At 38.3% G+C, this 27808-nt stretch overlaps 1 protein-coding gene across 1 annotated transcript in view; it reads left to right on the top strand.

Moving 5' to 3' along the window:
* Nucleotides 1–26310, top strand: part of LOC126095719 (arrestin domain-containing protein 17) — a 58531-nt gene extending 32221 nt beyond the window's left edge. The window contains exons 5-8 of the mRNA XM_049910472.1: nt 11558–11746; nt 14358–14610; nt 18135–18308; nt 22658–26310. Of these exons, the coding sequence (XP_049766429.1) occupies nt 11558–11746; nt 14358–14610; nt 18135–18308; nt 22658–22794 (753 nt within the window). The 3' untranslated portion in view covers nt 22795–26310. The remainder of the gene's footprint in view (nt 1–11557; nt 11747–14357; nt 14611–18134; nt 18309–22657) is intronic.
* Nucleotides 26311–27808: the final 1498 nt, after the last annotated feature.

Below are 27808 nucleotides of genomic sequence, written 5' to 3'. Positions count from 1 at the left end.
GGTCTCGAGCATAGTCATTGATTGGAGCCTGCCTGCCCATTATTGGTCCTCACACAGTGCCGACAAAGGATTTGGGGCATATGTTAAACACCCTCTACTCATAATAATTCCCCAAATATGCCTTCAGCTTTGGGCAGTTCCAGTATTTCACTTTTGGATGGCCTCATCAGTCACACACATTAAAGTGTCTCCTTTGAATATATCCTGGTACTAAAAGGGCATGATAATATACTTTTGGGCCAAAGGTGGAAGCATTTCCGAAAGGGATGAGTTTGTAAACTGTCTGCATTAAAATACAGGGTGTCTCACTCAAACCACCCAGCCCGCATCTCGTGGTCGTGCGGTAGCGTTCTCGCTTCCCACGCCCGGGTTCGATTCCCGGCGGGGTCAGGGATTTTCTCTGCCTCGTGATGGCTGGGTGTTGTGTGCTGTCCTTAGGTTAGTTAGGTTTAAGTAGTTCTAAGTTCTAGGGGACTGATGACCATAGATGTTAAGTCCCATAGTGCTCAGAGCCATTTGAGCCATTTTGAAACCACCCAGATTTCAAAGACCCAGGGGGAAAAAAAAAAAGAAAAAAAGAAAAAAAGAAACCCACAGCAGATACGACAATGATAAATGCACTACAGTGTAGAGCATCTCAAAGGATTTATTTATTTATCATCAATACACTTGTACAGGTGAATCATTTGTAGTACGAAGAATATTGAGTCTATATTGAATTTCTTGCCAAGTTCTTTGTAACATTTCCTTTGTTATTGTTGCAATTGCATTAGTGATTCGATGTCACAATGTAGGAATGTCGCCCACTTTGGTCGCATACACACGGTCCTTCACGAGTTCCCACATGAAGAAATCGAGTGGTGTAATGTTGGGTGAACGTGGTGGCCAGCCAATGCATCCGATGCAACGATTGAGAAATTTCCCATCCAGGAACTTGCAAACAGCCATTGACAAATGCGGTGGAGCTCCATCTTGTTGAAAAATGATGTTGTGTTGCAAGTCTTGTATCTAAGGGTACACAAACTGCTCCAATGTGTTCACTTACACTGACCCATACACTGTTTGTCCCGCAAAGAAGAACTGTCCAACAATCCTGTTGTGCATTAGCCCTCACCAGATGTTTAGTTTAGGGCTATTACGAACATGTTGAATGACAATGTGTGGATTTTGTGAACCCCAAATCCGAACATTACGCCTATTAACCCTTTCTGATAGATGAAAGGTTGCCTCATCTGAGAATAAATGTCTTTCCAGGAAGCTGGCATCCATATCAATATGCTGCAGCATATCCACAGAAAATTGTTGTCGGTGTAGTTGTCGTTTGGCCTCAGATGTTGCAGAATTTGCACTTTCTAAGCACACATACGAAGGCGCTGGTGAACCACATGATTCGATGCTGATCGAACTACATCAAGTTTCCTAGATGCTTGACGAATTGACTTACGTGGGCTTCTGAGAAGCGTTTATCTGGTGTCCTCCACTATCTCTTCTGAAACTCTGTAACATGCACCACCAGAATGTTTCAGAATAGTTCCTGTTGCCAGAAACTTCCTATACTATTCCTTAATTGTTTTCACGTCAGGTATATCACATTCATACACACAACTATAATTTCTGTGCACAGTAATCGGCGATTTTGTTTCTGCAAACCACATTACTGCTTGTGCGCGCTGCTGTGGGATCGCTATTTTCACTTCATGCAACCAAGCTGCACTCTGGCGACAATAATTGGCACTTCTGATGCGGGAATATAAATTCTTTGGGATGCTGTACAATGTGGTGCATTTTTCATTGTTGTATCTACTGTAGTTTTTCTCTCCTGGGTCCTTGAAATCAGGGAGTTTTGAATGGGACACCCTGTATACCATGCATGGCAAAATGCTACTATCCAAAACCTGTGCTGAGGCAACTGTGGTGCAACAAAGGCCATAAATGACATGGGTTAATGATGGCTGTGAAGATGTGTGCAGATGAATACAGAAGCAACTGTTGAGCAACTGACCACTCAAATGAACCGGCAGTGTCTCCTCAATGACTGTTCAGCAAATGTTGCTGTGTGTGGGCCTCTGCAGCAGGCACCTGATTCTAGTACCTAATTTGGCTGCTGTTCATTGGTACAAAGGCAGAAATTTGCATGCCAATACTGCAACTGGACATACAGTGAGTCATGACAGGTGACCTTTTCAGACAAATCACGTTTTATACTCCATCAGATAGATGATAATTGTCATGTATGATGTGAAACGTCTGAAAGCAAAACACCCTACAACAATCGTTGGAAGGTTACAGACCAGAGGAGGAAGCATCATGACCTTGGGAACGTTTTTGTTGCATTCCGTGGATGACATCATCATCTTATGGAAGGCATAATGCATCAACACTAGAATGCATCTGTTGATGGGGATTATCTGTCCCTACGTGCAGTTTAACAATGAAAACAATCAATTATTCAATTAGATAGATAAATAAAAAATCTACTCACCAAGTGGTGGTAGAACACACACATAAAAGACTTGTGATAGGCAAGCTTTTGGAGCCAGAGGCTCCTTCTTCAGGCAGAAGGGTTGAAGGGGAAGGAAGAAGGGTGAAGGAAAAGAACTGGGGAGGTCTAGGAAAACTGGAGATTTTAGGGAAGTCACCCAGAACTGCGCGTCATGGGAAATTTACTGCAAGGGACGAGAAGGAAAGACTGATTGTTGGGGACTGCATTGGACGAGATTTGAAATCATTAGTGCTTAAAGGTGGAAGACAGGGTAATATGCATGACAGAGATTACTACTAAAACATCGTGCATGAGTTAATAAGAGTGAGAAGCTAACTGCATTGTATGTAACAGAGTTGGGAGGGGCAGTGAAAAATAGACAGGAAAGACAATGAGAAGCTAAGTGCTTTGTACGTGACAGGGGGTTTCTCAAAACTCTGCAGGTGGGAACTAGCACTATAACATGTCCTTTATTCTCGCCACCCACCTGGCCTTAATTTACGTTAATATTTCTGTCTCAGCTTTTTTTCACTGTAACTACTCTTTGCTTCACTCAGTTTTAGTTTTCTATATCTTTCATTGTCTTTCCTGTCTATTTTTCACTGTCCCTTCCCACGTCTGTTACATACAATGCACATAGCTTCTCACTCTTATTAACTCGTGCACAATGTTTTAGTAGCAATCTCTGTCTTGCATATTACCCTGTCTTCCACCTTTAAGCACTCAGGATTTCAAATCTCATCCAATGCGGTCCCCAACAATCAGTCTTTCCTTCTCAACCCATGCGGTAACTGATCCTCAGTTCTGGGTGACTTCCCTAAAATCTCCAGTTTTTCCAGACCTTCCCATTCAACCCTTCTGCCTGAAGAAAGAGCCACTGACTCCGAAAGCTTGCCTGTCACAACAGTCTTTTATGTGTGTGTGTTATGTCGCCGCTTAGTGAGTAGAATTTTTACCTACATGCAGTTTGTCCTTCCTTGGCACAATGGCATGTACCAGCAGAACAGTGCAACATGTCACACAGCTCTCAATGTATGTGCGCTGTCAAGAATCCAGGATGAGTTTACCATACTTGGGCACCAAAGTCTCTGGAATTAAACCCAGTGGAGAATCTATGGGATCATCTCGATCAGGCTGTTCGCACCATGGATGCTCAACCAATAAATCTAGTGCAACTGGCCAAGGCACTGGAGTCAGCATGGCTCCATATCCCTATTTGTTCCTTGCAGAACCTCACTCCACTCTTCCTACACGTCTCACAGCAGTCCACTATGCTGGTGATTGCTCAGGGTTTTTACCAGATGGTCATATTTATGTGATTGGATGGTGTACCCTTTCTCCTAAGTTTGATAAATGATCTCCAGTTTCTTTCATTCTGTTGCTGTTGCGTTTGTGCACATTGACCACTATGTTCCATTAAGAATCACCCAATATTATCCCGAAGCTCTGTTTCGCAGTAAGGTGACACCTTTAACTTCAAGTTTGCACTCCATCTGTGTTTAGCAAACATTTATCATGCTTTAGCAAGACCTACTTCATTAACTTCAATAATAATTTCATTAGTTATGATTCATAATTACATTTAATGCAGAATTTAAGCCTACTAAAGCACTATCAATGACCAACCACTACTTTAATAAATCTCAAAGTTCTTAACATTGTGCACACAATGCATGTTCTCTTGAATGGTGGAAATGCAACAGGCTGTGTATGGCCTTCCGGATCAATCTGAGAAATTAAATAAGTAAATAAATAATGTTTGGGCAGTTACTGCTATGAGTGATTGACAGCCTTCTTTCAAGGCTGCAGTTAATTCTTTACTTTTCTGTAGCTGCTTCTTTGTTTCTATTTCAAGTAGGTGTTTTTCAATTTTTATCATAATTGTAGTAAAAGATATCTTAATAATATGACCATGGTTTCACTGCAACCTATTTCCTGTTCCCATCATCATCACCTAATTAAGACCACCACTAAATTTTAGGTGGCTTACATTCTTTGGCAATATGTGTCCATGTTGCTCTTACATATTTTCTAATGCCGTCTACCCCTTCCCATTAAATTGTTACCTTATCCTTTCTCATGTCTTGGAATCCAGCAAAGACTACATACAGTCTTATTCTCCTGTTTACAGTCCTGCACATCTCTATTTCATTTTCATTGTGGTCATACTCACGTCTTCTGTTGCAGTCTGTTTTGTGATGTTTTTTAGTAGTCAGTCAGTTGTAGCCTCCAGTTACAATGATCAGAGTGCAGATGTATTTAGATTGTGACTGCTTCTCTGGTCCTACTCAGTTATAAGTTACTGTATAATGTATTCAAGTGTTTATGGTTGTGTATAGAGGTAAGTATGATTTGTAGTTTTCTAGTATTTTACTGTATCTCTTTTTCTTTCTTTTTAAACAGGTCATCTGATGATGATTTATTAATAAATGCAAATTTGTAACAATACTACTTGTGTGGCATGAGGCTGAAATATATAATGATAAAAACAGTAGTGAACTAATACTTTGTTAAAGTACACGTCACGTTGGAAGGCGGCCCAGTTTTCAGCCGTTCTGCACATCCCCCTCCACTAGCCACTGGCAACCAATAATATTCATTCTCTTTCGGAGCGGCTAGCAGCGAGTTACAGCTAGAAAGTGAGAATTTCGCTCCGACATGCTGCACTGTTGCCGTGCTTCGCAACAACCCAATTATTCATTCAAGTTTTTTTTATTTTTTCTCTTGTAGCGGTATAGGTGACAATGTGTATCTGTAAATGTTGAAGTGCGATTTAAAGAATAAAGAACCAAGTGACTGCCATAAGTGTGAAGTGCTTCACAAGCAGGTGAGGGGGATTATTTACCACATTTATTAAAAACAGCTTTGAATTTGAAAGCAAGTCTCTTACTGTTGACATTTGAAAATACAAGAACGGACTCCAGAACCATTTGGCGTCAGCAAGAGAACTGTAAAGAGAATTGTAAATGAAAGTGTCAGACCTGTAGGAACAGTAGAAAAAAGTTGCTTTCGTGTCACCTGGAAAGCATCGAAATCACAAGGAACCAGTAACACAAATGGATGGTTTTAACAATGATGTTTTAAAGTGCTCCATGTGAGTGATGAATGCCCGACATCACAAAAAGTGTTACAGGTATGCAGGAGAAAACTAGCTTCAATGGTAAGCGCTTCAACAATGTAAAGAATTTTTAGAGACATTGGTTACTGATATGTTAGGAAGAGAGTTTTTAATTCAAATAATTGACATATGTGCAGCACGAACTACATCCCGTATAAAAATTCATGAGACAAGAGAAGGAGGTAGTTAAACAGTGTGTTATCTTGATGAAACATGAGTCAATTAGTCATTCCATGAAGGTCTGCTGAAAAATGAGTGATGGTACTGGCGGTTTTAAAATTCTTATAGGTATAGGTTCTCAGATAAATATTCTGCATGCTGACTCCTCTTCTGGTTTTGTTTCTGAGATAAACTTGTATTTACGTGTAAGAAAAACTGCAGTGACTACCATTCGGAAACAAATGTTGTCAGTTTTGTGACATGATTTACAATTCTTGTCATACTTTGCTTCTAAGTCGACATTGCCAGTTATAACTCAATTGTTACAGAGAAAACACCAAGTATAAACACCAGAAAAGTGGATATTTTTACCTAGCTTAAAAATAAAAATATTAAGTACAGTAAAATCAGAATTGTGCCGATCTCCTGCAGTTCGTTAATTAATACAAGTTGCGTGACAGAATGTGACTTCCTGGCACGTGAATGGAGTTACACAGTTTTGCATTTACCCACATGTCACTGACAGTTTAGCCCTATTGAATAAATGTGAGCAAAGGATAAGGGTATGTGGGAGGGGGGGGGGGGGGGGGAAGAAGAGAGAGAGAGAGAATTGCCTTTTGGTATGTGAAATGAAGGCTGATTCTTAACACAGTCAATGCTGACTACATGGTGATTGAATAGCTTTCACACCCAAAATCTTGTGAATTGTTTTTTGTACTATGAGTGGGTATGTGAGAATGTCGCAAACTCAGCCCCTACTTTTACATTGCAGTGGAACTCTCATCTTGAATAGTATGTCATTTGGAGCAAATCTAACTACTGTGAATTGCCTTGTCATATTTGAACACTACTTACCTACTCAACTAGCACAAAGGTACATTAAAATTTCCTGAAACAGTATGGTTTGGTCCAACCATGTTTCTTGATGATGGATGACCTCACGCAGGGACACTCGTTAACAATTTGTTGAAAGATTTGTTGTGGTCTTCAGTCCTGAGACTGGTTTGATGTAGCTCTCCATGCTACTCTATCCTGTGCAAGCTGCTTCATCTCCCAGTACGTACTGCAGCCTACATCCTTCTGAATCTGCTTAGTGTATTCATCTCTTGGTCTCCCTCTATGAATTTTACCCTCCATGCTGCCCTCCAATAGTAAATTGGTGATCCCGTGATGTCTCAGAACATGTCCTACCAACTGATCCCTTCTTCTAGTCAAGTTGTGCCACAAACTCCTCTTTCCCCCAATTCTATTCAATACCTCCTCATTAGTTATGTGATCTACCCATCTAATATTCAGCATTCTTCTGTAGCACCACATTTCGAAAGCTTCTATTCTCTTCTTGTCCAAACTATTTATTGTCCATGTTTCACTTCCATACATGGCTACACTCCATACAGATACTTTCAGAAACGACTTCCTGACTCTTAAATCTATACTCGATGCTATGGGAGGGAAATCCTACCTACAACCCTGTGTCCCCCAACCATCTCCACCCCACTTCTATTCAGCGTTGATCCCACTGATCTATACACCAAAATCCCCCTTACCTATTGCCTTGTTATATTTGAACACTCCTTTCCCAGCATCCTGCCACCTAAAACACACTACATTTTTCTTTATACACCTGACAAACAACATCCTTACCCGTAACTACTTCATCTATCGCAACCTCTTTATGGGCTATCTAGAGGAGACTGTCCTAGCCATTGCAGATTCTAACTCCCTTGTCCACTACAGGTTCATTCGTGAACTCTTCACAATCTGGACCGAGTGACAAGATAATGCAGTCTCTTTCCACTTCAACTTCAACACTTTTCTTCCATCTGCCTCCACTGTCTGACCATTATGCCACCTTTCTGGACATACCTCCACTTCTCCCACTAAAAATCAAAGGTCCCTCCTTTTTGATAGTAGCCATCTCATCCACATTAATATGTGTGTCTCATATGTGAAGGTCTTACTATGACCTTCAGAGGCAAGTATTAACCCCCCCACCCAAATGCTATCTCAGAAACAAATCTCATGTGCAAAAGCCATACGTGCCCCTAATCCTACTACTGCATGAATCAGCTGCAAAGGAGCACACCCCATCCCTTAAACTCAATATCACCTGGTCTGGAACAACATAACCACATAATTCACCAGAGTTTCAACTACTGTACTTGTAAATGATGGACATCGTACCCACAAGCCTTCCCACTTCCCCCAAAGTGGTATTGTTGTGGCCACCCAGTCTATAAAGTATCATGATCCATCCTGAGTAGTACATCATTTTGAGCAAATCTGACTATTGTGAATTATTTTTAGTGCCTACTCAACTAGCACAGGAAAGTCCATTAAAGTTTCCTGAAACACTTGTTAAATATCCTCCAGACCTTTACTTTTTCTGCAACTGGAGAAACTAATGTACCAACATTATTTTGTGGTAGCAGGAAAGGCCTGTTGTCATCAGTCACACACTGTCTGCAGCCTAGATGAAAATGAACTCCTAAGGGAATAGGATAACTTCCCTTATAAAAGAACACAAATTGCTTCCTTCATCGTCTCTCAACCATTACTACTTGGATCCCTTTTCATTGTTGTTGATCCCACCGACCTATACACCAACCTACTCCAGCATCTTTTCACATATGTCATAACTCCTCTAAGACCCAGCTGCAAGACATGTCCTCTGCAGCCATCCAACACATCAGATTCCAGTCAGATCACAGGCATATCCTATCTTTATCAGAAGCAAAGTCACCTGTAGAAGGCATTCATATCATACTACAGCTCTGCTCTAACTTCTATCACAATCTCTTATGTGAGTGTGACAAGAAATCAGCAGCCCACTTGAGTGAATGGCTACTGCCAAATTGTGACCAAGAGCAGAATTGAGCACCAAGTGGCAGAATATGCAGCTGAACACAACTTGCTTGGCTTCAGTGGCTGCTTCACTAACGTGATTACTCCTCCAAATATCATCATCTCCAAACTACTTAGTTGGGAATTGTCTTCACAATACATTCTTCAGTCCCACAATACACCTGGCCTCAGTCTCCACCAGTCCCTTTCCAACATCCACCTCCAACTGTTTTCATGCCCCTTTGTTCCTTCCCCCACACTTCATCCACATCACTCAGTCTTCGCTCAAACCCTTCTCTGTTGCACTTCTGACTGGAGCACTGGGCCTACAGTCATTCGCTATTGTAAGAAAATGAAACACCTGCAGCCATCCTTATGATGTCATTTATTGTGTGGCTACATTTCGTCACTGCAGTGCACCATCTTCTGGCCTTAGTTGATGCTGAAGGGGTTAACACCATCCATATACACTATGCATCAGTGGCCAACATAACCAGTGTACGCAGACTACCTGTAACTATGATGTTGTCTTTTCAATCATCAACTGTCAATTCATTGTTGACAGTTGATGGTTGAAGAGACGACATCACACTTGCAGGTACTTTGTGTACACCAGTTATGTTGGCCGCCGATGCATCATGCATACATATGGTGTTAACCCCTTCAGCATCAACTAAGGCCTGAAGACGGTGCATTGAAGCACTGAAACTGTTAGCCACTCAATAAATGGCAGCATAAGGATGGCTCTAGGTGTTGCATTTTCTTACAATACTTCTCTGTTGTCCCCCACTTCTGTATTCTATGTCCCTCTCACAGGCCTCTCCTTACATCATTGTGCACTGTACACAACTTCCAATGCCTGTGCCAGTACATGCTCACCAGCACTATTCTGTACATTATCCATCTCTCCCTCCCATCTGTCAACCATTCTGCCCTTCAGTCCTCCCTTGCATTCTCCACTTCATTTCTTCCATCACTCGCTCCACCAGGTACAATCTCTCACTCTAGGTGAATTGTAGTGCTGGTGCAATGAAGTTGGCTGCGACACTGTGTATTTGGTAGAGCCAGGTCTCTCTCTCTCTCTCTCTCTCTCTCTCTCTCTCTCTCTCTCTCTCTGTTTGTGTGTGCATGCATTTTCAGTACTAGTTAGCTCTGAAGGAGGACATCATCCAAAAACTTACTTTCAGTCTTGTTTATGTGCCTATCGAAAGGTCAGGCCTCGACTACACAATGGTTTTTTATCTTCATTGCTTGTATGCTTTTATTCCAACTAGTATGTTCCACATTATTTTTATGGAGACATTTAAAGACATCACCTTCGACATGGCTCCAGATAATACAAGTTATTTTTGTTGTTATGTTGACAGCACTTTTGTCGTCTGAACATGGGACATGAAAAACTGGGAGAATTCTTAAAACACCTGAATGGTATTCCTGACCACATCAAGTTTACTATGGAAGTAGAAGTAGGAGGTGTGTTGCTCCTTCTTGATGTACTCGTTTGCTGGAAAACCTATGAGCACCTCAGCCACAGTATCTACATGAAAACTACACACATGGATCAGTACCTGGACACTTGCAGCCACCATCATCCGGCACAGAAATGTAGCATTCTGACCACCCTCATGCAACATGCTAAAGTTGTCTCATAATGCCTAAAACCTGTCACTAGAACTAAGCCACCTCAGAAGATTCTTCTGGAAAAATGGATAGTCACTGCCAGGTATCACAGAACATTTCTGGTGAGACGCACAGTGAAAACGCCACCAAAGAAGTGACCAAGAAACTTCCATTATTGCTTTTCTGTAGCACATTATTGGGAGTTGTTACCTTTCTATGGCACAGTGTTGGGAAAGATTAACCAACTCCTGAAGACACACATTATTCCATCAGTGTTAAGGTCCTCCCACCCAAAAAAATCCCTGTGAAGGATGAGTTAGGGTTCAGAACACCTGGAATGTGCGAGATACCGTCTCAGTGTGGCTGCTACTACATTGGGCAAACAATGCACACTGTGGAGCAACGCTGGACGGAACATGAGAGGTGCTTTTACGCTATCCTGAAAAATCAGACTGGCAGAACACACTTTAGAAAATTGACAACAGATTATGTTCGTTGAAAAATCTGTCATTATGATGACCCACGAATTTTCGGGTATCTTTATGAAAAAAGCTATAGAAATAAAAATATTTGGAAACACATCAGTGAGCTAGGCAGTTCACAGGTCAGTACACACTGCGACCTGGCCATAGCATGGTTGTAGTAGGCGTGACAGACTTGCGACGAGAACATTACAATGTTCGGCAGGCACAAGTGATGTCACAGCCAGCAGTGCGACTATTAATGATGAGGCCATGGTGACATGGAAGTCATTTACTCTTTGACAGTGGACGGGAAGAGATTTATCGAAAGCTCGTGGAATTTTAACCACCTTATGCGTCTGGAAATCGGGGAATATTTTGTTAGTTTACATTGTTCATCAAGGGGCAGGAATCTGCTTTTGTTCCCTAAATGGATTTTTGCACTTGTGAACCACTACTCCTTTTACCAGTTACCAGCTCTTTACAGTGCATTCCTTACATAGGACCCTGATCCCATTCCTCATCTCAAATGGCTTATCTGTTGGCCTACACCTTACGCGTTGCTGTGGCAGGTGCAATGTGTTTTTAATTGCTTCTGTTCACCAGTAGACAAATAATTCCAGCTCCTGCAGTGTAAATAACAATAGCTATCATTCCAGACCACACTTCAAAAGAGTCTTCTCTGAATAGAAATACAGTCACTGTCAGTAATTGTAATACTGTCTATTGGAAGACAGAATATAGCGCAAAAAGTCATGTCTGTTATGTAAACTTAAGACAGTAAACTTTGTTTGCAGTACTAGATCTTCCAGTGTTCTGTCACTGCCCTGTTATAATACTAAGTAATGACTCTATATGATGATTATGTTGCAGGTTGTAACATTTAAGGCCACATCGCCACAGAGGACTGAGCGCAAGGACAAAGTTACAATAGCTGAGCAGAATTTCGGCTCAGTAGCAGGTGGTGGCTCCAACACTTGGTGTGAACAAATCACAATCCCACCATTACCACCATCTAATCTTAACAACTGTAATATCATTGACCTGGAATATGATTTAAGAGTAAGTTGTCTTGTTCCTTATGTAAAATTTATTGTGCATGACGTCTGAAAATAAAGTATGAGACTATTTTACTAGGTTATTATGCAGTGTAAATTACAAATGCAGTTTGCTTTTATAGACTGTCCCATTGTGAAATTTCACAGCCTTTAACAGGCAGTCCATTCCACATAACACTTCTGGTGTTCTAGAATTGAAATTTTTCTCAACTGGCTTGTTGTTAAGAAATTGTCTTTTCAGGTGCTTTATGAGTTTCAGCAGGAGAAGGAAATCACATGGAATATCTGATTAATATTGAGGACTAAGGAACACAAGAACATTCATAATCATTCATTAAACAAGAACAAAGTGTGACAGGATGAACTTTTTTGGCACAGGAAGCATTTGTGTATGATGCTTGATCTGTTACAAGTGACACTATATTGAGACCCGTCAAATACTCCTCAGTAAAAATGCTGGTTTATCGTTTCATCTTGAGTCACACCTTATTAATGGATAATCAGTGTGTGGTTGCATACTATTTTTTGGCTCATTCTCATATGTTTCAACTGTGGCCAGATTGAAGTACATCACTAAGCTTTGGTGCTTTGTTACTGGATCGTATTTGTAAACCTCACTGGTAATTGTGTGTTATCTTCAATCAGACCAAAAATATTGAGACAGGCCCTCGCATTACCTTTTTGCTCTTGAGAAAGATTTTTCAAAGTTCTCTCTGAGTGCACTTCCCTGAACAGGTATGGATTTATTAAAATCTTATGAGTGATGGCAAAGATGCACCCATGGTCTAGGGGTGGCTTCTTTGACTAACAATCAGAATGTCCTCGGTCCCAGTTTCAAACCACACCACTGATTGAATTTTGAATAAAAGTTATCAGCAACAGTGGCTAGAGACTTCTGGCATAAGAAGTTGCCCCCATTCTGCCAGCAACCTGGTCAAAGAGGGTGGAAATGGACAGTAGGTCAGGGCACTCTCTTGCCCTTGGGGTGATAAACTGCCCCTAAAAGGCAGAAGAATCAGCAGTGATCAATGGCATAAGGATGCAGAGGGCTATGGAAACCACTGCATTAAAGACACATATTGTGTATCTGCAGGATGAAAAAAAGTGCCTTGATGATCTCTCCACTGGCAAAAGATTTCAGGCTAGCCCACCATTTGGATCTCCAGGAGGGGACTGCCAAGGGGAAGATGACCATGAGAAAAAGATTGAATAACCAATGAAAATGTAACAGTCTACAAGTTGTGGGTAGGAATGTCAGAGGTTCAAATGTAGTAGGGAAATTAGAAAATCTGAAAAGGGAACTGCTAAGGTCAATCGAGGTATACTTGGACTCAATGATGTGAAATGGAAAGAAGATAGGGATTTCGGGTCAGATGAGTATTGGTAATATCAACAGCAACAGAAAATGGTATAATGGGGATAGGATTCATTGTTAATAGGAGGGTAGGGCAAAGACAGAGTTGTTATGAACAATTTGGTAGTAGGATTGTTCTCATCGTATTTGATGACATCACATCATATTCAGTGGCATTCTGGCTCGAGATGCTGGAGTTGGCAGTCATGTGTGCTTGAGGTGTGCTTGCTTGCATGTATGTATTGTGTGTGTCTCTCTTTTACTGATGAAGTCTGTGGCCGAAAGCTTTTTGTAAGTGTCTTTTAACTGCGCCTGTCTGCAACTTAATGTTTCTTCTTTACGGTAAGTAGCAATCTGTCTTTTCTTATATTGTTGTAATTCATAAATACTTTCATTAAATTCTTTGTTATGTAAGGATAAAAATGAAATTGTTTGTCAGGTGTTTGATATTATGTTGAAGTGCAGGATAGTTTGAAATAAGAATGATCAATTTATCATTTTTTTATATGTTGAGCATTAAATTAACTTTGCAGATAATGTCTGATATCAACTGTGAAGCAACAGTCATTTGCAGGCCTACTGCATGAACACTGTTGGATGTCTGTGTGTGTCTTGATTTTCTTTACTTTTCCTCTCTTTCTTTTTTTTTTAATTTATGGTTGTAAATCAGAGTTATACATATTATTAACAATCGTTATTTATGCTTTGTATACTGAAATGTGTGATGTCAGTGGTTACTTTATGCATTCGTTAATCCTTCTTCTTTAAAAAATCTGTGCATTGTGTGTTTTGTCACTTTAAGTATATAACTTTTGCTCGTAAATGAGGTTTCAACTATTGCCATTATGAAGGCCACTCATGATCGATAGTTGGATGGATATGACATGGGCTACCATTCCTGACAAAATATGCTGCACTTGACATAGCAGTCCAGTAACTGTGAGGAATTGACTAGTCTTGACATCAGATAAAAGCTGCATGCTCCTTTTTTCAGTACTTGATACTTGCAGCTCTAGCTGAAAAATATGTGACATACACCTAACCTAAATTTGAAAACTGACTGTCTCTAAACTGTCTTATTCCATGCCATTTAAATATGCATTCATGCCATTTAAATATGCATTCAAATAATCCATGGAACGTGCAACTAGTCCTTTTTTTTCTCTTCAGGTATACATACATTCCTGGTTGTATACTTCCCTTTTCCGAAGGAACCAATTTACTGGATTTTAGTTAAGAGTACTTTTTCTTAATTTTACAGGTTGAATGCAAAGTGGCGGGTTTCTATCATAGAAACTTGACAGTAAAGACACCTATCATACTTGGAAGCATCCCACTGGCATCCTACCAGTCACCTGTTCCATTGCAGAAACCAGATAGTGAGAACAATGGAGCAATCATTCCAGATGGCCCACCCACTGACCCGAGTGGTGACCACCATCCACAGTATGGACCTGCAGGTCACCAATCCCCAGGAGGGTTTGCACAACCACAGTGGGGCCCTGCACCTCCAGGTGAGTATTTGTTAGTGGTTTGATGTTATGTGGATCATAATTGTGATCTCTCTCATGATGAGGAATGTGTCATTTAACATTATGATACACTTTGTTAGCGAAGATTATGGCAATTTGCTTCACATGATTATCTCAAGCCTCTCCTTTTTTTAGGTTCAACTAGGAGGAATTTTTAAGTGAATATGATTCCAATTTGTGTTTGAAGTTAATTGTATTATTTCTAGATTCTTTTTATCTCCTAGTAAGTGGGGAAAGATTTTTATGGCTGAATACCTCACTCCTTCATGGCACAATAAAGATGAGTGATGTACAGTGATTGATGTTACATGCTATGAACTGAATTGCTATGATTAATAATCAACTTTTTCTGTTGTTTGTTTGAGTGTGTGCGGTGAGAGTTCCAAGTGCATAGATTTGGAGAGCAAACTTAGGTTGGTGCGCACATTATGAAAATCTTAACTCTGTTACGTGAAGAAATTCATGTTACCACCATATGCCATTTTTAGTAAATAATGCTTTAGTGAAGACTAGTTTTGATACAAGTTCCATTTTCAAGTCTACAAAAAAATACATTATAATAAATATCTTGGTAGGGTAAGTCCAACATTTGCCTTGCAACAGGCAAATCTTAGACCTTTTAATGTATGCCATACAACTGTGACAGGCCTTTGTCATTACATGTGATTTGATGTGGAGAATATGTGACAGTGGTACAGATGATTCTGATGTAAACTTCCTTTACCGAAACAACTGTTACCTCAATACGTCATCTTCTGTGTTAATCTAGCCTACAGATAAGGAGAGGTCCTCATGGGTGGGATCAAGTTTTTTAACGATCTGTATGGTAATGTACATTAGAGTGCCTGGTATCTCACCCTGTAGCTATTCACCATGGTAGGCCCTCGCTTGGGAATAATCAACAAAAAAAAAAAAAAAAAAAAATTCGTAATTTTGAGTTACGTGCTAGAGCCTTAAAATTGATAGGTGTTCATAAAGTGGTGCTATTGTGTAGGAGTTAGCGTGTTAGCCTGCCATGCAGGAGATTACGGGTTTGAACCTTGTCAGATACTTCAATTTTTTTTATTTATAAACAGTTATCAAAATTACTTTGATCATATTTTGTATTTAGTAAACTGGTTTAAATGCAATTTTTTAAAATTTGTATCCCTTTGTCACATCATCTTAATCACTTTCTGTATTATTTTTGATTTAATTTTTTTCTGCCCACTCATCTTAGATTTTCATCCATATTATTGCAGTCATTATTTCAGTTCCTCATTTTGCACATTTATTTGTAATCCATTCTTTCGTTTAAAATTTCGTCTTGTGTTACTTTGTCCAAAGTGCAACAGGCATTTGTGTTTTAGTGTTCATATGACAATTACCACCCAAAAGGATGCACGTGTTGTACATAATGAAAAATACTTATTTGATGATGCCAATGCACAGCCAATATAAATAAATTATTTTGTCTTTTGTTTTTTAGCCAACAAATCGGCATTTTTAAATCTATAAATATTGTGGTAGATAAATAAAAATAATTAAAATCAAATGCACAAAGATTCCAAAGGAAAACAGAATGATAAGGAGAAAAAATAAGTGCAAATGAAAAAGGTAATACAGCGATTAAAATGACTTGCAAAGAATTAGAAATTTAATGCCACTATGTATCGATAAATTACCCGCAAACCAGGGCACACCAAGGTGAATGGCTGCAGGGTTGACACCTTGGACCCTAACCTGTATGGTTGCTTCATATAATAATGTACGTAGAAAAGTAAATTTTGACACTCGTGTGTGAAATGACATGATGTTTTATTGAAATCAAAGAAGTGTACAAAATGATCAACAGATTGCAGTTCATATGACACAAAAACAATACTTAGAATAACAATTTTTTTTAGCAAAAATGATGTTCGTGATAATAAGTGCTCAACATGTTGACCGTCATTCATCAACAATCCCTATAGTCGAGCGAAAGTGTTGTGAACAACACTGTATAGCATATCAGTAGATGTGGTGAGAGATTGCATCGGATGTTGTCTTTTAGCATCTGTAATGAGGTCAGACAACTTCCAGATCCAGGTAACCCCACAACTGATAATTGCCTAGATTGAGGGCTGGGTTGTGGGAGGCCAGGTGTGATGGAAATTGTGGCTCAGCACACAGTCCTCACCAAATGATGTGTGCAAGGTATCTTTCACACTTGTAGTAATATGGAGTGGAGACCCATTCTCCATAAAAGCCGTACCTTCCAACAAGTGTTTATCAGCCAGGCTTTGGATGATGTGATTTTGTACCTGTGTGCTAACAGTCTGAAAAGTAGCACCCCACATTTCCTTGAAGAAAATGAATTCTATCATGATTGATGCGGTAAATTTACACCACGCAATGACTTTCTCGTCATTCAGTGGGATGTTCCGCAACAGTTCTAAGATTTTCAGTAGCCCAAATTCTTTAGTTGTGGATGTTGACAGATCCTGGGATTGTGGAATGGGCTTTGTCTGTCTACAACATGTTAGACAACCTTTTTTTGTAGTGCCCACATTGCAAATGCTTCTGTGTTACAAGATCAGTGGCTAACAATTCATAATGACACTGGACTTTGTACAGATAGCATTGGAGGGTACACCCTAATGTGTGGAATGGTGGTGCAATGTGCGACTTCATGAGTGAGTGCATGTGGAGATCAACCTGCTGAAGTCTGCATTTCATCCTCGACTGTCCGAGCAGCAGTAGCACTTGTGTCTGGTTGTCCAAGTCAGCATTCCACACTTTGTGGCGCATCTGACTCCCTCCCTCATTACAGCACATTCTCTCACTACAGCTCATTTGATACACAATTCTCATGCAGCGTGTTGCTGCCCGTATCTATATGTTGGCCAGTTTTTGCACTGTTCTGTGGTTCTGGAAGATGCCATGTCATTTCAGGCACGTGTGTTAAATTTTACCCCTCTGCCTACATTATTCTGTGAATTCATCCATTTTCAAATGTTAATGGACTTTAGGGTCAGTGTGTATAAATGGAAATATATGTAGGTTGCTGGCTACTTTGCAGAAGTGAAGCTTTTTACCCCTCAGATAGAAAACTGTATGAGAATAGATCACTGCTTGCCAAATATAAGAGGCAGTGAGTCGTGATCAAGTGCATAGAAAAGGACTATAACACCTGAGCTGCAGCACAGACTTTAATGAAGATTAGTTAGAATTTGGCAGGACATGTGGATAAGGTTGATGGACCAAGGAAGTTGTTTTCTAGATTGAAATAGTTAAGAGAAGTCCTAGATGGCGAAGTAAGCATAGGGTTGGTTGATGATGTTAGAAAACATACAAGGACAATATGGCTATGTACAGCTCACGACTGTAATTCTTGGAAAAGTGTAGAGGAGGCTTTTGTCCAATATTAGCTGTCAAATGATTTTCTGCTGCAGGTTGCGATTATGATCCATTCAGTAAGTCTTTTGTGTGTCGGGAATTTTATATTAGCTGTGAAATTGGCTAAATTGAAACTGTTTGCTTTCCAGGTCCTGCAGTGTCACCTGGAGGACAACCTCAGAATCCACAGTGGGGCCCTGGCCCAAATGTCAGCCCATCTGCACCACCCCCTACTGGGGGTGCTGGTGCTTGGGTTCCTCCAAGTGGGCCCCCTCAACCAGGACCACCTGCTGCCCCTGGTGGAGCTCTGTACCCTACACTGCGTGAGTAGCTTCCAGTATTATATCCACAGTGTTCTGGCATCTGCAAGAATATAGAAAGTTGCAAATCAAATAACAGTATGCATTGGGATAGATTGCTACTCACCAGAGGGAGGAGGTATTGAACACCAGAAAATCACGTGTAATAGTAGTGTGTTAGATTTTCAGTTATATTACAAAGTCTTTCATCAGACATAGAGACCCCCCCCCCCCTTCCCCTGCTCCTGCATGCACCCCCCCCCCCCCCCCCCCCACACACACACACGCACACCTCTATGTGGTGAGTAGCACTCTCTCATGATTAACACTGTTATTTCATCTGGGGTCTTCCATTATTTGTTTCAAATGAAAGTTAGAACAATGGTGTGCCTCCTTAACTGCTGCCTATTTATTAAAATAAAATGTTGAAATTCATGTTTCATTTTTACTGTCAATAAATATGGTCACATACACTTCTTTAAAAAGTTATTTTTAACTGGAAAAATAAAATGCTGTTCGGCTTGTTGTGACATGACCACTACAAAATATAAATTTTTTGGTTATATAAATGTTAGTGAACTCTCTGATGCTGCCCACAGATCTCACTTCCTTAATGAAACAATCCCTGAAGGATGGAACTGAGGGTGGGATACTGCTCTTGTGTTATAAACATATGACATTCTTTAATAAGGCATCAAGGTGGTAAGAGTCTATCTGTTGGTGGTGCAGTGGAAAGAGGATGGTATTTGATGTGAATGTGGACAAGCTTTATAGACAGATTTCTGCAATAGACATACCAAATTTTCTGTTGATGTACTTGAATTCTCAGGCACATCAGCTGGTGGGACAGGATGCCCTGAAATTGAAGATCTGAAATAAAATAAAATCAGTACATTTCAGTCTGAGGAGTTAATTAAGTAAGTCAACATAAAATTATGCTTATGTCCCTCAAAACTGTTTTCTTTTCCTATGGCTTATCTGGTTTTTTAAAGTTGATGATCTAAACTTCAGCATATGTGACTTCATTTGTCACGACATGAACTGTTGAATTATTCTCTTTATTGTGTAGAATAAATTTGTTTGAGGAAAGGACAAAGGGTTTATATATTAAATTGTAATGGAAATTTGGTGGAGAGTCAAAAAGAAACAAATCTGTATGGAAATAATGTTCAGCATTTCTCTTTGCATCTGTTGCCTTAATTGTCTTTAGTATCCAGATGAATGATTATTTATTGGTCTCTTATCTTCTGCTGTGCAATTTTTAATTTTTATTTACATGATAGATTGCCATCCATTGAAAGATTTGTAACTGCATGTTGATACAATAAATTTACAAGTCAAACATGTATTTAAGAAAACTGAGAAGTCTGCTGTAGGTTTTCAGTATACATATTCTTCTAGAAACAGTCAATAGAAGTGATAACTAATTTAATGCAGTGCATTTCATATGATAACCCAGCCAACAAATAGGTAGAATAGCTACTGCTTATTTTGTGAATCAGTAGAGAATCTACAATATGTAAGAGTTTGATAGGAATTAAACAGGCAAGATGGAACAGTGGTAACGGTGCTGGGTTGTTCTGAAGAAATGGGCCCAAATCATCATCTGGTATTCTTATTTTTATTTACTGCAGTTATCCTAATCACCCCAGAGGAATGCCACCATAAATCATTCAGGGAGATCATAGTCAATTTCCTATCATATCTTTGTCCAGTGATGATATAATGCATGTCACATTGACCTAATTTTGAATTTTTTTTTTTATCCAGCTCCAGAGTCATTTTTTTTTCTTACACTTCTCCTAGTCCTCAGTTTGGAGCAATTTTTCTTTAACACTTACTTGCCTAACCTGTATTATCCTTGTCTTTCCTTTCATAAAGAAACGGTCTGTATTTTTGAAAGTTGGCGATTTCATAGTTTATTTTTTTAATATTTTTACCCTAGTTGCTGTGAGTGATAATTATACATTTGTCTTCTTTACCCATTGTCCACAATATGATTTTGCTTGAAAATTAAACTATTGTCTTTTCATTATTTTCTTCAACGCTTCTTTTAATTTCTTTAGCAACTATATCAATATTTTAACTTTTTTGTTTCATGTACTTTTAAGATATACAATTTCAGTGAACTCTCATATTTCTGTTCAGATATACCCATTTATTATGGTTGCCATGAGTTAATGACCGTGATGTATATCAGTGTGAATTGTGCAACCCATCTTCATTAAATCTCATTAGTTTTGTGGTTACTACTGAGGCAACTGCTTGTTGGTGAGCAGTAAATCTGTAAATTGTGTATCTATTTCTCAGCAAAGACATAATTCAAAGAACCTTAGTGCAAATCATTGTGTCTTGAGTGCAGTTAACTGCCTGAACTCCAGTTTTACACTTCTTAGCATCAAAAGCTTCCACTGCAAACTGCTTAGCTAGAATGACAACTTCATAGAAACTCAGAGTATCTGATTTTTCAGTACTTCATTCGTTTGTTTTTGTAATATGCCATCTGAGAAAATTTTCTTGTATGAGGGAAAGTTGAATGCACAGTAATTTTACTATCAAAAAGTTTAATACGTAACAAAACAAATAAAATCACAAATCAACTTACATCTTTTACTACATTTTTTACGTAGTCACCAACATTCTCAATATATTTTTGCCGTTGTGGTCGCAGTTTCAACATGCCCTGTTTGTAGAAATCCATGTAATTGGAGTATAGCCATCTTCAGACTGCTTATCTCACTTCTGCATCTATCACAAAGCATTGGAGGGCCAGAAATTTCTTCATGGGACGAAACAGATGAAAGTCCAACGATGTAAGATCCGTACTGTGTGGTGAATGCTATATTACCTCTCACCAAAGTTTGGTGATTTCCTCACTAACAGAAGCAGCATGGGGGTGAGCATTGTCATGAAGAAGTTTCACACCATCAGCAATAATATTCTGGCGTTCATCACGAAAGGCACAACACAACCAAAGTTTTAATATAGGCTGCAGCATTCACAATGGTTCCACATTCAGCCAAGTCCACCAGTAACTCACCATGCAGATCTCACAATACTATCCCAAGCACTTTCCTAACAAGTTGAGTAATTCAGAATTTTTTTTGTAATGTGGAACCAGCACGATTCCATTCCACACAGACCTGCTTGGTTTTTGGCTCACAACTCATCACTAGTAACGATTCCTTTCAGAAACATGATGTAACACATTAAGTGAAACAGGCTTGTCATTCAGTGGCCCTTGTGGTTGTCAGTCAGGCTCTTAGGCAACCAACGAGCACTTGCTTTACGAAATTTCAGTGTGCCATGAGCAATATCGTACACCGTACCATAGAAAATGTTGAATTACTAAGATAAGAGTCACAATTGCCCACGCCAGTTATTCAAAATTGCTGCCTCAGTGGCTCTGACATTCTGTGAGGTTGCAGCTGTTAACCGGTTGCCCAGAATGTGGCGAATCAGTAAATTTCACACAGTCCTCTTGGAAGAATGCACACCATCTGGAGACATTGTTACAGTCCATACAGTCGGCACTCCACATGCCACACATGTCCTTGTGAATTTCACTCAGTTTATGCCCTTCGGCCCACAAATACTGAACTACACATCGCTGTTCTTCACAAGTTGATGACAATAACATGCATACCATTTTTGTTTCGTAGTTCAGGGTTCTTTTTCTAGAACTGCTCACAAAAACAAAATACCCTCTGTAGCGCAAACTTCAAACTATATTGTCATCAAATTTCAGCATTCCAACTGCAATACCAGGGAAGAAAAAAATTGTAGTGCATTGCTTTCTGATATTCCCTCATACTTCCTGAAAATCACCAGAGTAGCAATTGAAATCTGTTTTCTACAATGTTCATTAAGTCATGCATATGAAGATTGAGAAAGCTCCATGTTATAAATAACATTTGTAAGTGGTGAATTGCTGTCTTGTCAAAAATACACTACGAGAACCTCGACTGTAGTAAAGTTTTAAGGTATGTAGTTTACTACAGCAACCAGCGCAAGTATGGTTTTAAAAAGTTTAATGGTTCAAACTGTTACTGATTTCAGGTGTACTGCAAATCCATCCACAGATGGATCGTACAGATTTTTTTGCTTTCCTTCTGGGGCCTCATTTTGTAGTCATTATTAGTTTTGTGTGGTAGTGTAGATTCCTGTGTGACAGATTCTTCATATATTTGTGTTATACATTTTAAAGTTAACAGATTGTGGCATGTGTGCTAGGTGTAGCAAGAATGATAATTTGTAACTAGGCAGTTTTGGACTATTCCTCTCTTCCTTAAGAATTTTTTAAAAATGATTATTGGTTGCTAGCAGCTTCCCATGTTTATCACAAAGCTAACAAGTTTTTCTTTTCAATACAGCACAACCCATGTTTGCTGAGGGGACTTTTGGTGGTGCAAAAAATATTCGAGATGCATCTGACAACCAGTACACGCAAGGATCTCAGGAGTTCACTCCACGTTATCCAGTGTACAACTTTCAACCACCTCAGCAATGATTTTAAAGAGGAAGAACATTTTTTTTTACAATAATTTGTATTGCTCTGAATGTGATACACTAACATAGCTAACATCTTTTGTTTAACATGCAATACCATACTCTTGTAAATGGCACAAATGTTTTCATTTTTTATCATCTGGTAGTTGGGACAAGCTTTTTATAATCTGACATAACTTCGTAAACATCAGTGAAAACTCTTATACCAGGAATCTCAGACTTTTATTTGCTTTGAATACTAACTTAACAGATTTACTGCTTTTTATTTCTTTTACATGTGTACAGAATGAATTTTTAATTATTAACAGCTTTGTAGAAGCTAAAAGTGTGCATACTGGTATTTTTATGCAAGCATAGTCAAGACTGTTCACATATTTGTATACAAATTATTTTTAAGACTTTCTTTCAAGCTAGGAAATTGTTTTATAAATGTTGCAAAGACCAAATATGAAAGAATATGATGATACACAAATGTGAAACTGTTAAAGTAAGGTACCATATAACTTCATCAATATTTCATCAAACAAAGTAAATAAATACTTATTAAACTGAGGAACTTTACCCTTAAGCCTTACCCTCAGGTTATCATGTAACCCTATTTGTTTTTTGCTGCTGTTCTGTCATTTCCTTTTCTGGTACACTAGTAAAATGTTCCCTTTCACACTTACGGCAGCATCAAAAAACTTTTCATTTACTTATGTTGAGCTGCTGTTACAACTGTTTGTCTGTTCTAGTACACATATTAGACGTCAAATTGATGCATCATACTCACAGGCAAAATTTAATTGAAATTAATCTGCTTCTCTCAGATCCATGTTACAAGTAATAATGAAAACGGGGCAGAGAAAATATGGTATATGTTGCATCTTATCCCTCTTGACACCAATAAATAGTTTCATGATGTGTGTGTGTATGTTGTTTGCAAGTTATAGTTTCTTATAGAGAAATAGTCATCATGTTAGAAGTGGTTAGTTTATCGTATGTTATTGCTACTTAATTTTATCTTTTAAATATGTAGTGAGAGAAATTTGAAGAAGTGTGTGCCCATGAATACCACACTTGCAGCAACTACAATATTTTTTCATGTGTGGCTTACAGAGTACTAATTGAACCTGATATTTCACAAGATTTTGTTAATATTATTTGTTATTTATTATTTGGGAGAAAAACCTTGTAACTTAAGCCACAAATTAAAATTATTGTATGCTAATGTTCCTTCCTGTAACTAATACTTCAACCTCCCTTAATATTCCTTTTCCATTTTTTTAAATGTGGAGATCAGCCTTCCTCAATTATTTTTGTCAAGCCAGCGTCACAATAAATCTCTAACTGCTTCTTTCTCCTCTTTCATGGCCTTCCGTTTTCATTTTATCTTTTTCATAGTTTCATACATTCTGCTCACCAACTGTTTGAGCCAATAAAAAACTTTAATATTGTCAGTGATACCATATTTCAAACACATTTTTTATGCTCACTAACCATGCTAGTTTTTCCATGAAAGTAGGACAAACAAGAGAAGAGTAAGTTTTTTCTGGCATCTTGATAATCACTACTTTACTGTGAAAGCTCTCTAAAGTGTAGTTCTTTCTGCTTTCTTGCATACTACTAGCTATCTGTTGGCAGATATTTTTAACTGAGCAGAAGAATGTTTGAGGAGGGCCTCTATACAGCCTTCCTTCCAGTCTGTGTTAAGTGAACCTCGTGAATCTTCCAGTTATTTGACCATGATGCTGATAAAGATGAAATAGTCCTTGAACATACATATCCTTATGTATAATACTTTGTATACATGTGTGCACCTAAACTTTTGTTTCTATATACTAAATAACAGATCTGACCCTTATTCTGATTTTATACTCATTCATTTCAGTGAGTGTGAATATGTTTATAAGCACAAACTTTGTATAGAGCATTCCACAAACATAAATGAAAAGTAAGTTGCAGAATCCCCACTATGCAGCAAAACCAAAGCAAATAAGTTCTCAGTGTGAACAAAATTCTAGACATGCACAGTTTCTTGTTTTGTAATGTGTTTATTGCTTGTTATTTAGAAATGAAGTAAGGATTTTGCTAAGCAGATGTACGTAAATTATCAAACATATTTTGAGAAAATTTTACAAGATATGACAGCTTATAACATGTCCATAATTTGGCATGTTTTATTATGAAAATAACTGAATGTTCCTACATTTATCAAGAAAATTAACAAATATCTTGCAGGATTCATTAGATCTGAAATGGCTTGCATAATTTAATTTTTGTTATATGTAGAGCATTTAAAATATTATAAATGACTGAAAATGAAATAACTGACTGATGAAAATACTCTGATTTCTCACTGTGATCTTATATTAGTTGCTTCTTTTATTCAGAAATAATTTGTGATGAATGAATCTGAAACTGGAAGAAAAAAATAGTTATTTTTGACTGAAAAATCATAGTCTATATTCTTATGTTATAGATTTTGCTCATTATTTGTCCATTTCTTTTTTAATAAATTCAGTGTATTTCACCATACTGGTAAAAAATGTTAATAGTTATTCAAATTTTAACTTCATGGTTCATTATTGTTATACCTTTTAATAGTCATAAATACAAAAGCTCGTGTTTTAACTCTGCTCAGAGAATTATGTTTTTAGTGACAAAATGATATATAACATATATTATGAGATGGAATTTCTGACCAGTAAGATGCACTAAAATTTTTAGTACTGCATATAGATACACACAAAAATACAAAAAATTATCCTATCTTTTGAACTATTGGTTCCTTACTCAGGTAGGGAAGAGGTATGGAGGGACAGGAGTTGAATGTTAGAAAGGAATGATTGGTTCTCAGACCCCAGGATGAGTGTGACCTGCCAGTTGTGAGAACAAGGGAGACAAAGATGTGTCTACTGGCTGTACTAAAATTTTTCATTTCCTGAAAATAGGAACTGGCCAGCAATTCTGCCTCATAATTTTGTAGCTTTCACAAGTGAACTCTCCTTTTGAAACATGTAATGTATGTTGGTAATCATAATATATTTTATGACCTGTTATGATGGATCCACGATCCACTTGTCTCATGTGTAGCAAGCAAGCTGTACTGGCACTAACGAATTTTTCTGCTTCATACATATCTGTTTTTATAACTTAGAAATAATTTTGTGCATTAATAAAATTTATGGATTTAATATTTACTCAGCCTTAAAATGCATACTAACAAAGCATTTACCATGTTTTTCAACAGTTAACCGAGACTTGAGCACAGATATTTTTTAGATTTTTGTGACTGATCTGTATACTTTGACATTTTTAGAGTTTGTCATTATCTTGTCACTGGTGACATGTTATCTGCTTTAGCTTGGTACTAGCTAGTAGCTTGTGTTACTGTAGAATGGTTGAATTTTTGTGTGGAGTGTTGTTCCCACACGTAATTGTTTTATATTGCTTTTCACCTTTTGTTTGCATCACTTATATTTTGATATGTAATATGACTGTTCAACTGGTCAGAAATATATGTATACTTCTGTTATTTGTCATTATCTAATTTTTATTGATGCAGGACTCTGCTCTGGAATTACCAAAGCAGGATACATAATAACACAGGTTATAAATGGGCAAGGACACAACTTTGGTGCTATTAGTTCCTGTTTTGTATATTAGCCGTGTAACATGAAGAACCTGTGGTAATAAGCACAAATTTTGCAAGAATGTGGAAATTAAAGCTGTAGTTATTCTTGATCCAAGGATACACTTTTATGCCACAGCAAATCCATGCACCTATTCACACTTTAGAAGTCTGTGGGTTTGGATATTAAGCTTTTATGAGAATAACAAGACTCTGGTGAACATTTTGCAGCTATATGTTAAATGTGACATTAAAGAAATAAAATGCAAATTTCCAAAGCATCTTATGAGTATAGCCTTCTTAAATTAATGTTTTTCCGATTTCTTTGACACAACAGTGTAAACCTCAGTCAGGGTGTGTATATCATTCAAAAACAAAAAAGTGTTTTACTTGAAGTAATTTAAAACAGTGTTGCTTCACTGAATTTAATTGCTGTTGCAAAGAAGTGTAATATTAATTTGAATTACTTTGTGCTTTCCTGATGAGAGAAGGTTGATAGCAATACAATATAGGTACATATAATAAAGCTAAGTATAGGGCGATAGTGGCTCAAAGATTGGACCAGTGAAAGAAATTTGAGGAGAGAATAGATGTATAAAGATGCCAAGGAGGATAAATAAATCATTTAAAATTCTTGATAAAATTATACTCAGTATGCTTCCAGAATGAAATTTTCACTCAGTATCGGGATGTGCATTGATGTGAAACTTCCTGGCAGATTAAAACTGTTCTAGACCGAGACTCGAACTCGGGGACCTTTGCCATTCGCGGGCAAGTGCTCTAGCACTAAGCTACCCAAGCACAGCTCACGACCTGTCCTCACAGATTACTGGTGAAATTAAGGCTACGAGGACAGGTTGTGAGTTGTGCTTGGGTAGTTCAGTACTAGAGCACGTGCCCGCAAACATTAAAGGTCTCGAGTTTGAGTCTCAATCTGGCACACAGTCGTAATCTGCCAGCAAGTTTTATACACAATATAGTTTAAAAAAAGTGGCAGAGAAATACAGGTAGTATGTAAATTCCAGAGTTGCTCTGTCAATCTGATTACATATTAACATATGCGATCAGAATCAGGAAATGTAATAATCCATCTTACACAAATAATTTGCAGGCTGCTATGTATTTCACAATAAGGATAATTTATGCAGTTATTTGTGGCTCCTTCCCATGTTCCACTTGGAACCAGAGCATGAAAAAATGATGAACTTTTATATATTACTCTTGCAATTTGGGGATATTAATGCTGAAGGCTGTAGTGACAGACAAAAACTCACGTGAGATATCCTCGTCAAATTTGTAGTGTGTTGTAGCAAGTGTAAATTTACTTCTGTAGGAGGCCAAGTGGATACTACAACACAAACAAAATATTAGATAACTTTGTTATTATTTGACCAATATAAAA

The sequence above is a fragment of the Schistocerca cancellata genome, chromosome 8, assembly GCF_023864275.1.
Source record: "Schistocerca cancellata isolate TAMUIC-IGC-003103 chromosome 8, iqSchCanc2.1, whole genome shotgun sequence".
NCBI lineage: Eukaryota > Metazoa > Arthropoda > Insecta > Orthoptera > Acrididae > Schistocerca > Schistocerca cancellata.
Note: the sequence above shows the minus strand (reverse complement) of the source record. Positions and strands in the feature narration are given on the sequence as shown.